Source organism: Sphaerodactylus townsendi, linkage group LG11 (assembly GCF_021028975.2).
Source record: "Sphaerodactylus townsendi isolate TG3544 linkage group LG11, MPM_Stown_v2.3, whole genome shotgun sequence".
Lineage (NCBI taxonomy): Eukaryota > Metazoa > Chordata > Lepidosauria > Squamata > Sphaerodactylidae > Sphaerodactylus > Sphaerodactylus townsendi.
This window is the reverse complement of record NC_059435.1, coordinates 57599592-57612951: the sequence shown is the minus strand read 5'-3', so window position 1 is coordinate 57612951 and position 13360 is coordinate 57599592. Positions and strand designations below refer to the sequence as shown.

Here is a 13360-nt window from a genome sequence, read left to right as displayed (position 1 = left end):
GACACACAAATGTTGTTGATAAGTTGCATACTTTTTAAATTTTTATTTTATTAGATTTCTATCCCACTCTCCCCAACCGAGGCTGGGCTCAGGACGGTGATGTTAAGGGAAAAACTCATGGCAATGAGAAAATAAGAATAATGGGCTTGGTTTGCATAAGGGAGAAATTATGGGGATGTTTCTGGTTCAGTCATAGTTGAAAATCATCCCTAGTTTTAAGTGCAGTATAAATATTTCTTCAAATATATACTGATAACTTCAGCAATGACATAATTATGAAGGCAATTTTGACCTTAAGAGAGTCACCAAAGTCCACAAGGAAGAAGTGACACACATCTGGGATGAAGCCACCATTACGCCACTCTTCACAGCTGCAGCAAATGAAGTAGGAAACAGTAACCTGCCACGTATACAATCATCAGAGTACATCCAGCGCTGTTTAGTAACCACTGACCACATTCTACTGACCAAGACACAAAACCTGTGACAGACCTCCTCCTTTCTGAGCAGAATGTCTCCATTGAAGGTTACAAAATAAACTGACTCGACAGTATTTAAAATGGAAGCTGTTTTCTTGTTTCTACAAAAAGCTGTCTCAATGGATCGGAGCTAATTTTAACTCAATTTAACACTTCTGTTAAACATAAATAACTTAAAGAGACTTCTTAGTATATGACCAAATGTTGAAGTCTTATTTGATCGTAAACAGTTAAGAATGCCATCTTGTGGCTAAGAATTGAATATAACAAGGTTACTATTAAAAGGTGTTCTCTTTCACAAATAATGACTCACAAACTGTCCCCTAAGAACTATTTACGATTCCTTTGCCAGCCATCAAGATGCAGCTGAGGAAGCATTTGATCCAGTGTTTGGGAAGTTATATACCGGAAATCACAGTTTGGTTGGCACAGTCATTCTCTTTGAGGATGTGATTTAATCTGGGCAGACTGAGCTTTTCATTTCCCCAAAACCCAACAATGTAAAAAATGTAAACTATCTGTGAACATTATAATCAGAAACAATTAATGAGAAATTCAGCACACCTTTCCAGGCTCTCCCACAGGTAAGTTCTACACTTCAAGACAGTTTTGCACTTTTGGAAGGTTATATGAAATAAAAAGCTGTTTACCTCGACTGCTTGTCTTTAATTTTGGTTTCTGTGTTTGAAGCATCCAGTCATTACGCCTCTCTGATATGAGCATACTTTCACATATCTTGAGCACATTTTCCCCATCAAATATCTGACACATTTTAGATTACATACATGGTTTGGTTCAACTCTAGAAGTTCCAGGTATACAAGGAATAAAGGTGGTTTTCATGGATTCCCTCTTTCTGTAGCAAATTTACAACCCAACCCACCCCTGACCGCAAAGCTATTCCAAGGGATCCTTCATCTCCTGGGAACAGCATTTGAGGGGTCTTTTTTAGCTGTACCAGAGGAAGAAGGCAGGGAAGTCACATCTGTGGGTGCAAATCCTTCCATCCATGGAAATTTTAGAGGTCATGCAAGCCTATGCACTTCAATTTTGCTGTGCATTCAAAGCAACAATTAAATACGTTACATAATCTAGACAGCCAGAAGAGGGACCACCTCTCAATATGTTCCTCCAAAAGCATTATGCTCTGTGAACAACCTAATGGTGATCCATTGCCCCAAAAAGTGTCCAGCTGTCCTCAACTAGGGCTGCAGCCTTTTCGACCCTAACCCCCACTCCCCAGCCTGTAAGACAGAGCTGTTCCACCAGGCCTATAGTTGAGGGCAGTAACGGAGGTTATTCCATCTTGGCTGACCTCCCTTCCCTGCTGTTTTGTATTGAGGATCATGGGAGGTCAGAGGGATGTTTTTACTTTATTTCATTTTAATTGCCCTTCCCTGGTTGGATTTTTTAAAGTTTTGTTATATTGCAGATGTCTATATTGTACATATTTTTACTAAAATACTGGAAGTCACTCTGAGCCTGCTTTTGGCAGGGAGAGCAGGTTATAAATCTAATAAATTTTTTATTTTATTTATTATTGTATTTTTATACCGCCCTCCCCCGGAGGGCTCAGGGCGGTGTACAACACTAACAAACAGACAATAAAACAAGATAAAAATAAATTAAGACTTAAAATGCAGCATTCAAATTTCAAACCTTATTTAAGTTTAAAAATAGATGGCATCCGACTATTAAAACCTCCTCTTAAGAGAGGGACAGTGGGTCTAGAGTGTTTCTCAGCATGTTTGTTTCGGGCACCCACATCAGCGGCTGGTCTCCCCAAAGGCCCGGTGGAAAAGCTCAGTCTTACAGGCCCTGCGGAACTCATTGAGGTCCCACAGGGCCCGGAAAGCTGGAGGAAGAGCATTCCACCAGAGATCAGCATAGGTCTCTTCTTTTGATAAACTAAATGAATTTGTACCAGCTTTTTCATCTGTGTCTCATCTTTCACAGTGTTCTTTGGCCTTGTGGGGGAGGGAGGGGGGGGTAACAGTCTTGCTCAAGTTTTGCAGACTGTGGCTTCCTTTATAGAATCAACCCATCTCATGTTGAGCCTTCTTCTTTTCCTGCTACCTTCAACTTTTCCTAGCTTTTTCTGCTTAACTGCTTTTTCCAGTGATTCTTGCCTTCCCATGATGTGACCAAAGTGTGATAGTCTCAGTTTATAGGCCACATAAAGACCACAACGTGATTTTTGGTAGTTTCAACCAAACTCGTGTTTCATTTTGCAAGAATGTCAGTCTTGTGGGCAGTTCGCATAACTGCTTCCTTGCCCCAAATCTTGAAGGTTGTCCATATTTGGAAATCATCCTGTCCCACCACTACATGCCCAACAAATCCTGAAATGTTAAACACTTCATAAACGGTGGTTCCATACAGATGGTTCCCATGAAAGGACTGCCAAGTCACTGGGCGATATCTGCCTTGAGAGTGATGTTATTCCCAAAAGTAAAACTGTTGCTTGAAAAAAAAGCTACATGGAAAATATGAATGTAGTTACCAGGGGAGCCCTGCTTAGATTCCTGGGACTTCTGCTTCAGCTATCATCATCTGTAGAGAGCCAGTGTGGTGTAGTGATTAGGAGCAGCAGACTTTAACCCAAAGAAGTGGGTGTGATTCCCCACTCATCTACCTGAAGGCAGCTAGGTGATCTTGGACCAGTCACAGTTCTCTCAGAACTCTCTCAGCCCACGTAGAGTCAGGTAATGGTAAACCAGCTCTGTATGTCTCTTGCCTTGAAAACCATTCTCTATAAGTCAGCTGTGACTCGGGAGCAAAATCACACACATCATCATTTGTATCACTGACATAGGTACTGATCACATAGATAGCAAAGCAAAGCACTGTGTATCTTTCTCAAGTTGGTTTATTGCAGCACCGCATGAACTCAGTCATTATTATTCCTATTTTGGAGGTGAAAACTGAGTGAAGGAGTGTGACTTGCAGAAGATTATATAACAGATCTATGGGAGAGGTGAGACATAAACTCCAAATTGCCCATATTTGCTCTATGGGGTCATTACCTTTTACTTATTTGATTTCTTAGATCACATTCAACAATTTCTCACATTAATCGTTTCGACAATACTTCCACTAAACTTGATACACTGTTTACCAAACATTTATTAAAACATGCTTTTTGTTGCAGGACAACAATATTCAAAACTGAATTATATAACAGAGACCAACCAAGCCTCAGAAAACCTTCATGAACTGTTTTTGTATTAAGGCTTCGACGTGTTCCTTAAGGACATCCACATCAGCCACACAGACCTGATGGCTCTGTTGCTTATTCTTTTCCACAGTCTCTAATAAGCCCCTGTGGATCGGAGGCAAAGGTTTGTAGGAGTTTAACAAGTGAAGCTGACTTAATGGAGTCTGTTTTATTTCTCCCATTCTCAGTGCCTGGAGGATAGCAGGGGCGAATTTGGAATAATGAGCAGTAGATGAAATGATAACCGGGCAGCTTTTGTCTTGTACTCTATCGGCAACCACTTTTGCAATGGCTGTGTGGGGGTCCAAGATGTACCCTGTCGAATTGTACACAGAGTGGATGGCACCCAGACAGTCTTTCTCAGAGCACCAATCAGCCACCAAATCTTGCTGAAGCTTTTCGAGGAATTCCTTCTGTAACTGGAAGTAGTGATGATTTTCCAGCTGGTTAAACAACTGTGCTACCAGTGCTCCATCACCATTAACAACCTGGTACAAATGCCGCTCGAGGTTGGAAGACTTCAAGATGTCTATTGCTGGTGATGAACTCCGCATTAGCTTTCTTCCCCTTAGATCATAAAGGCCTGTCCTTATAAAGTCAGTCAACACATTGTTCTGGTTGGAAGCACAGATACACTTTCTTATAGGAACACCCATCGTTTTTGCATACACAGCTGCTAATATGTTGCCAAAATTTCCTGTTGGAATACAGACGTCTACAGGGGAGCCGAAAGAAATAATATTTTGCTCGACCAGGTCAAGGTAAGCAGAAGCATGGTAAACCACCTGGGGAAGCAGTCGTGCCCAATTTATAGAGTTTGCTGCACTTAATGCCGTTCCATATTCCACGGTGAGAAAACCAGTATAATCTGAATCGGAAAATATTTTTTTGATGGCAGACTGGCAGAAATCAAAATCTGATTTGACGCCAACTACCACTGTATTTTTACCCTGGCAGCCAATCATCTGTGATTTCTGTATCTGGCTGACTCCATTTTCAGGAAAGAAAGTGACCACTGCAATTCTTTGCTTGTCAGTTTCCGAAAGCCGATTAAAACCATCTAGAACTGCACTTCCTGTATCACCAGAAGTAGCTACCAAGACCAAATAATTGCAGCTTTGAGGAATGCAGTATGCAAACACACGAGGCATTAATTGTAGTGCCAAATCTTTAAATGAAGCTGTTGGTCCATGAAAGAGCTCCAGAAGAAACTGATTGTTGGTCAAATGTCTAACTGGGGCAATTTTAGGACATGCAAAATTTTGCCCATATGCAGCCTCAATAATGGCCCACAATTCAGAAGCAGGTACATCCGCAGGATGTATACATTTTTCCAGTATAAGCTGAGCTCTTTCTGCATATGTTTCCCCCAATAAACACTGCCATTCTCCAGCAGTAAATTTTGGAAGGCCCTTCAAAGGAACAAAGAGTCCACCATCAGGTGCTAAGCCTTCAACAACTGCATCACTGAAGTATTTAATGGAATGCTTTTGCTGACCTTTCTCATCACCCTTTAAACTTCTGGTTGAAATTAAGCCTTCTGATTCTGAGTCCTGATACCGTTTAACTGCATGAAGCACTTTTTCTGCTACGGCCACGGCCGTAATTCCATCTTCACAAAGAATACGGACATCGTACCACTTTTTGTAAAACTGCTTCCTAAACTGAAGTAGGTCTTTCAATGAAGTGCTGGGACCCTGACCCACAATACGATCGACTTTCATTAATTTCAGTCGGTTCATTATGCTTGGAGTAGGTATATCCAGATAGACTACAATCCCATTTTTTTTCACATGCTCCATACTGGCAGCATGCATTGGGTTAGACCCGGTAAGGGAAACCACACACCCTGACACTGAAAGACTTAATAGAGCTTTTCCTTCCTCTTCTAAAAATTGTTCCTTACCAATATCCTTCAGTTTCTCTGACACAGACATATTCCACGTTTTTTCAAGGACATCGTCATCTACATCTATGAAACAGCAGCCTAGCTTCTGCCCTACAATTTTTCCTACTGTTGTTTTCCCAGCTCCAGGGGGTCCCATCAGAACAATATTCTTGTCCCCAATAAGAGAGTGGATTGACATCCATGACTTCCATGAAAGTGCAAAGCTTCTTGAAAAAATCAACTTTAAATATACCCTGGATGCAGAAGTGCAGCTCACTCGTGAAGCCACGCGAAACATCTTTTTCTCTTCCAAACCAATCCTACAAGACAATGAAAAGCTTTAAAGAGAGGAGAGACAGTCAGTTAGCCATCAAAAAAGTTAGACAACATGCCTATTAGAAACTAAAGGTATTTCTGATTTCTCTTTTCCTCCATTAGGCAAGCATGTTTTAAACTTAATCTCCCACCTTTTATACCATATCACATAGTTTTCAACAATATTTTAAAAAATTTTTGTCTTCTACTATCTTTGTGCAGGAAATAGCATTTCACTTTCTTAGGTATGTACCTGTTGCAAAATTTCTAGTCTCGACAGTAGGTGTATAGACAAAAATTAGCTTCTGGTTTCATACTCATATAGTAACATTTTAAAAGTAATAGTTCAGTTTTGTATGTGGCACATATTTATCAGTACAAAAAGACCAAGACAGAACCACTTTTATAACTGCAGACCTAAAACAAACATAGCTGCAACACCAACTCCAGGCAGGCGAAGTACTTTAGGATCAATTTTTAAAATTCTCAGTGGCCTCTGAATAAGCTCTTCAAAACCTATTACTAGGAACTACACTATGCACTATCCATCTTATCACGCACTCCTTCCCTCAGAGCTGTGTGCAAACATATAGATGTATACTTTGAACAAACGAATGCTAATGACAGGTTGGCAAAAATGGGAAATGTGGTCACTGTCAGGCTCCAGTCACTGACTTCAGAAGAGTTGGAACTCAACTACAACATTTTATTTAAAAGATCCCAAGGGTGCAATTCATTTTCACTCAGTGGCGTTCCTACCTAGGGCGTACCTGGGGTTCCCCTTGGCGCCCGAAGCTACATTTGGTCGACGTGGGGCCAACATTTCTCAGGGTCGTTTGTATGTTTTTTTACATTTCTTAAAGTGTTTTTCACGTTCCGGTTTTGCAGGGGGGCGGATTTTTTTAAATGTTAGCGGGCACCAAAAAATTTCGGGGTACCACCCAGAAAGATTCTGATGATACTGACTCCAAATTCCCAGGTGATGTTTGGTTCAGGGGAAGCAGTTATGGACTTCTGAAGGGGGGTGCCCTCGCATCCCCAGTGGTGTTTTCAATGGGAGCTAACCCTGAGATGGGGGCTACCCATTCGAGGGATAAATAACTTTAGTCCTCCTGAACATAACTTCACACCAAACTTGGGTGGCATCATAAGAATTGTTAACAGATGATACCCTGAAAATTCTTTGGGGGGGTCACTAGCTGTAAAAATACACCCTTTACAGGCACCCCCAAGAAATTTGCCCAAGATTCTTTGTTTTGCAGTGACTTTGCTTACATTAGTGCCAATGGGGAATTTCTGAGAGTGTAGAGCAGGCTGCACATTTTTTTTGAAGATAGAGGCACCAGACTTTCAGGGGTGGCTCCAGGCGGGCATCCCCTGCTAATTGCATCCAGGTTTGGAGACTTTTGCTTATGGGGGGGTTCAATTTTATACCCCCAAAGGAGTTTATTTTGTTTCCTTTGCTCCTGCACATGAAAGCCTGTGGGCTGAGTTCTCCCAGAACTCTTCAACCTCCCCCCCCCACTCCAGAAGCAAAGCTCACCAAGCTTGGATGCTTTATTACTCTCATTAGTCTCTTTGGAACCACCTTGAAAGGGTCTGGTGCCTCTATCTTCTTCAAAATGTGCAGCCTGCCACACGCTGCAGAAATTCCCTGTGAATTTGCACAGGCTCTTCCTTAGTTAGTTCTGTGGTGGGAAAAATTACTTCCCCCACCATAGCACTCTTCCAATGGGGCTATCTGTTATGCCCAGATAGGCTCTGGTGGTAGAGGCTTCAACAGGAGGCACTGTGGTAGGGATGTTGCTCTGAGTGAGGGTATTTCCTGTAGGGCTGCTGGTGTGAGTCTCCTGGAAAAGGAACCAGCCAAATTTGCTAAAATGTGTGTGGAAGAGTGGTGCCGCCAGGGCACCGAAGTTGAAGGTGAACCTGAGTGTCACAGCATTCGGCCATCACAGAGCAAACTTTTGTAAAAGCTGGCTGGTTCACTTTCAGGAGATTCACACCAGCAGCCCTACAGGAAATAAAGTGCCCTCAGCCCAGAGAAAACCACTACCACAGCCCTGTTGAAACCTCTACCACAGATTAAATAAGCATAACAGAAAGTCTCTATTGAAGTCTATGGTGAGGAAAAATAATTTTTCTCCACCACAGGCTATACACATGCACATACTCGCGCAGAGCTTGATGGCGGGCAGATTCTTGGGAATTTCTTGGAGGTGTGGGCAGTGACTACACATTTTGAGAGCCAGTTGCCAGACTTTCTGCTGTGGCCCAAGAGGCCTTGGAGCAATAGCATCCAAGCTTGGTGAGCTTTGCTTTTGGGGGTGGGTGGGGGCTGAGAAGTTCTGATGAGAGACTCACCCAGCAGGCTTCATGTGCAGGCGAGCCGGGAAACAAAATAAGCCTTGGGGGCCCATAAAATTGGACAGGCAAGACAAAGCGTCTCTAAGCCTGGATGCAATTAGCAGGATGCCCTCCTGGAGCCAATTCACCTTGAAAGTTCAGTTGCCTCTATCTTCAAAATGTGCAGCCTGCCTCAGAAATTCTCATTAGCCGCGAGGGTGAGCAAAGTCACCGTAAAACAAAGAATCTTGGGCAATTTTTTGGGGTGCCTGGAAGGATGTATTTTATTATTGGTGACAATTAAAAATCTACCCCAGGGTATCATCTGTTAACTATTCTATGATGTCATTCCCAAGAAGTTGGTGAAGTTATGTTCAGGAGGACCAGTTATTGTCCCTCAAAATGGGCAGCCCCTCTATCTTCAGGTTAGCTCCCCATCTTGAAAAACAATGATGGGGGGGCACTCCCCTTTGGGGGGTCCAGTAACTTTGCTTCCCCTTGAATCAAACATCACCAAATTTGGGTGGTAATCATCAGGACAGTCTCTTGATGGTAAATTCTTGAAATCATGGTGCAGCTAGCTTTAAAATGCGCCCCTCGCAGGTCCGAAAACATTCTCAAAAATAACCCCAAATGCCCAAATTGGTCATGGTGGGGGAGGGTGGCCGCCCATACGCCAGGCCCGGGGCGCCAAACTCAGGTTTTGTCCCCGGGCGCCAGTTTGCCTAGGTACGCCCCTGTTTTCACTGCAACACCAAACATCAAAAAAGTAGAAGTGCACAGAGAATATTTTCATGCAAAATCGGAAACAAGCCTCCAGATATATATTTGTCCTTTAAAACACCCAACAATTGTGCTTAAATTAACAAGTCACAACTTACAGTTACAACAGTGCCTCAAGTGCATCAAGTTATCTTCTGGGCAGACATTACAAAAAAACAAGCAGTCTCTGTGAAGTGCTCTTGTCCAGGGACTATGTTCGCCCCGCCCCCCTTTAATGTAAACTGAACAGAATAAAAGAGAAATAACAGAATGAAGCAAATGCCATCCAAGCGACTGATCTCCAGTGGGAATGGATGAGCAAGCGAGGGGGGAGGGGTGGCGCGAAAAAGTGCTTACCGGCACCGATAAACACACAAGTTGCCAAGAGTGGATTCAATTTATTTGCTCAGGGAAGTCAACAGCAGCATCAAGATGAACTGCAAAGAACACCCAGAGCACACAATTATGCAAGTCAGAAGACTGGAATAACCTTTTATGATTGCTCGGCTTTTCAAAACTCAAATATTTTGTTCTGGAAAAATATAATACTATAAATCTTACCTACTTAGCTCACGCAAGGAAAAGAAAACAGATTATTTTTAGAGAAAGCTATCAGAGCATAATGGGCTGCAAATTGCCTCAGTGGAAATTGTCAACCATTTGCAAGCCACCAGTTAAGATTAAGCCTGTCATTCAAGACGAGTGCCCAAGCGGACGTCACTTAAGGTCACTATTCAATGAATATTAATGATAATACTGTGGCAAGAATATTTCCAATTTAAGTGTTTACATATCAGCCTGCACAATTGAATTAGAAAAGCATAAACAGCAAGTTGGTTTTGAAGTAACCAGCAGTTACTTAGGATTAAGCCTCGGTAAGGAAAATTCCATTCTAAAATTAGGGAAATAAGAGCGGTTTTGAACATATATTTTTTAGTTGTTGAAGTATACTGAGCAAGAATAAATCCATTAACACTACTGTAATTTTTGTCTGAGGCACATTTTTTTTATTTAGATCCTATTTCAGACTGGAAAGTAGCACAACCCAATAGGGAGTTCACATGTGGAAGCGTCTCCAGCAATATTAATTTCAGTGAAGCTTCACTTAAAAACTCTCCCAATGCATTCTGCTCCTTGATTTTGATTGTGCCATCTCAGTGGTAGTATCCCAGTATAATAATGGTGTCACACTTCCCTTACATCTTGACACCATTCTCCTTGTGCCATCTGGCATCTCTGTACAGTTTCTAAAATTTACTCCATGGCAGAAGTAAGATATAAGAAAGTTGTCCTGAAAGCGTCTTTCCAATTCTAGCCGGACTGACATCAACAATCAGTTATGAGCAAAGGAGCCCAACCCCAGAAAGCCTCTACAAACCTTGTTCTATGTCCCCTTTATATATCTGATATGCAAAAGCTAAGGAAAGGACCTCCCTTGCTCTAGTTCAGAGGTCTCCAACCATTATGCCTGTAAGCAACTTTGGAATTCTGATGTTGGAGGTGGGTACAACCATAGAATGGGAGTCACAGGAGGCAGAATCAACCACAAAACCTGAGGGAGTGATGTATTGTCGAAGGCTTTCACGGCCGGATTCAACTGGTTGTGGTGGGTTTTCCAAGCTGTGTGAAATATACTGAGCTCTGAATAAGACCATAATAAGCTCTAAACCAGACCACGGCTACACAGCCCAGAAAACCCACCACAACCAACTCAGGGAGTGAGATCATGAATAGTTTTAACAGTAATTCTTCAACATATCAGCCAGCACTGTTTAACAGGGTGTCTGTTAAAATGGATATAATATTGAAACATATTTTCTTGCATAGGCATACGGTGATGCAGCGAAGATACTTGTGCTGCATTGGAAGCTATTGTTGAACAATTTTTTAAGACAATCTGCATAGCAAATCAGATCTCCAACAGTCAACCAAAAGCCATGCTGGGCAAAAGTTCCTCTTGGCCCCACTCACTTTCTGAAAACACTTGGACTGTTTTCGCACGGCCAAATAACAGCGCCCTAGGGACGGAAAAAACACCGTCCCTGGGGTGCTGTTCGCACAGCACCCCAGGGACTCCAGCCCCTGTCCTCTGGCCAAAGCCTGGCGCGGAAGATGCCACTTATCGAAACCTGCCGCTCCCATAGCGAGGTTTTTGAAAAGCAGCATCTTCCTGCTGGCATGGTGCAAACCACACCAGTGTGAAGGCACTGCTTTTGGCTCCCCCCCCCCACCTCTCGGTCCAGCGCAGCTCTGCAGGGCTGGAAAGACACGCCTATGCTGTCCTTCGACCCCTGGAGGTTGGAAGGTAGCGTGGGCGTGTCCCTCTAGCCCTGCAGAGCTGTGCTGGACGGAGAGGTGAGTGAGCTGGATGAACTGGGGGCGGCTCCTGTGTGGAGCCGCCTCTCCGGTTCATTACATCTTCGGGGGCCGCACGCACGCTACCATGCGAATGGCCTTCAAGCCTCCACCGGCACAATTCATGCTGGTGGAGGTGTGTTTCCGCTGCTGTGCGGAAACAGCCTTGGTGAACCCAAGAAAAGGTAACCTTGAGCATCATGGCACCCTAGGCCCTAGTATACCAATAGGTTAACATATTTTTATTTCAAATGCTATTCACCAATGGGCAACGAATAATTGTTTGTCATTTGTAATCATGGTTTTCATTTAAACTTTTTGTGCTTATAACAATTTTACCTGCTTAATAGTATTATTTTGCTTCACATGAACTTTTATTGTGGTTTATATATCACGTGCTTTCTTTTAAAAACAGAGACATTACTAATAAGCTCAAATATAAATAAACAAATATTTGGTCACAATGTCCACAGATGTACAAAGAACTGGACTGGACTATGGGTTGCAGTTACTTTTGCTAAAGGGCAGCTTGTGTGTTTATAGGACACACTTTTCACTTGGAAAACCTAGCTTCAGACTCTGTGGAGAGGGTGATACATGACAAGCGATAACAGCAATAAGGCCAGGAGGCACCTGGTAGAGACCTTTAACTCTGTGGACGTTCCACTGCAAAACGTACAGTGCAACCTAATTCAAAGTTGCCAAGTAGAATGTCAATTCTCAGAACTTCCCTTGCAAAAAAAACTACACCCTATGCAAGTCTCTGGAGAGGAAGCATATACAGCCTCCAAATTAATTAAATAAAATAATCACTATCTTTGCAGAAAATGGTTGCTTGCTTTTTGAGAATTCATGTATTTTATTAGACTGTAAGTACCACCTATCCCAGGAGCCTCCTGGCACAGAGTGACAAAGCTGCAGTACTGCAGTCAAAAGCTCTGCACACAACCTGAGTCTGATCCCAACAGAAGCCAGTTTCAAGTAAGCTGGTTTAAGGGTGACTCAGCCTTTCATCCTTCTGAGGTCAGTAAATGTGGGGGTAAACTGTAGGGACTGGGGTAAGCTGGTTCAAGGGTGACTCAGCCTTTTATCCTTCTGAGGTCCAGCATGTGGGGGTAAATTGTAGGGACTGGGGAGGGCAGTGGCGAACGATCCTGCGTACCGGTAGCAAAGGTCAGGATGTGAGGTGGCCCTATGGGTCAGTAATAACTTACACTTAACTCAGAACAATCCACGTGAAAATGGAAGGCTGAAACATGATGCTGTTTCTTGCACCAACTTAAAACTAACATTGATAGCATAGTTTTTCATTTGTTATTTACTATATGGGCCAGATCAACAGACAGAGACTCATACAACAGTAGCAGCACAATCCCAGAGCTAAAACTGAAATCAATGGGTTTAGACCAGAGTAACTCTACATAAGACTAAACAGAAGTGAGGGCTGCAGAACCCAGCAACTCCCGGAAAACAAGCAAGATTTAGTTTAACTTGAGCTTTAACGAATCAGAGAGATGTGAGTGAGCTCTGACTCATTCAATTCATGCTGGAATCAACTAAACTCATCAACGGACTTTTTTATTTTATTGCACAATAATACTTTTAGGTGCCAAAATTTTCGGTTTTCCTGTAACAAAGTTCAAATGGCTAGTACTCCTCGAAAGTAAAAGTGTATATCAGTGGACAAAAACTGGAGCCTCGCGTTGCAAAGAAGTCGCCTCTGTCCTCCACTGCAGGAACGCAAGAATGGTCAGCCCTGCATTGGTTTCCTCACCTCCCTCCAAAATATTACGACAGAAACGCGCCTTCATGGATACAAAAAGGGACGCACCCGTGCAAACACGGCTGCACTATGCAGACAAACCCGCACCTCCCACAACTCCCTCTCCGCCATTACTAAACCACCGCCTAACAAGCCATTCCCACTCACGCATGCGCGCTCCCCACGCCGCCGCCAGCTTCCTCTTCTTGCTGGGAGTTCCTGCGCCTGCGCGTCATT

General features: G+C 43.0%; 1 protein-coding gene across 3 annotated transcripts; it reads right to left on the bottom strand.

Moving 5' to 3' along the window:
• Nucleotides 1–2240: 2240 nt before the first annotated feature.
• On the bottom strand, nucleotides 2241–13339 carry THNSL1 (threonine synthase like 1). Of its 3 annotated transcripts, none has more exons than XM_048511512.1 (2): nucleotides 13292–13339; nucleotides 2241–5921 (listed from the first exon to the last, which is right to left on the bottom strand). In XM_048511512.1, exon 2 carries the CDS (start codon nucleotides 5879–5881, stop codon nucleotides 3677–3679), a length of 2205 nt encoding a protein of 734 aa, XP_048367469.1. In that variant the 5' UTR covers nucleotides 5882–5921; nucleotides 13292–13339; the 3' UTR covers nucleotides 2241–3676. The 3 variants fall into 3 exon arrangements, with proteins under 3 accessions (XP_048367469.1, XP_048367470.1, XP_048367471.1); XM_048511513.1 differs by having other exon boundaries at nucleotides 2241–5903; nucleotides 13292–13331; XM_048511514.1 differs by lacking the exon at nucleotides 13292–13339 and adding an exon at nucleotides 9364–9459.
• Nucleotides 13340–13360: the final 21 nt, after the last annotated feature.

Excerpts from the sequence above, each read along its gene's own strand:
- THNSL1 (XM_048511512.1), bottom strand. The coding sequence starts at position 5,881 with ATGTTTCGCGTGGCTTCACGAGTGAGCTGCACTTCTGCATCCAGGGTA.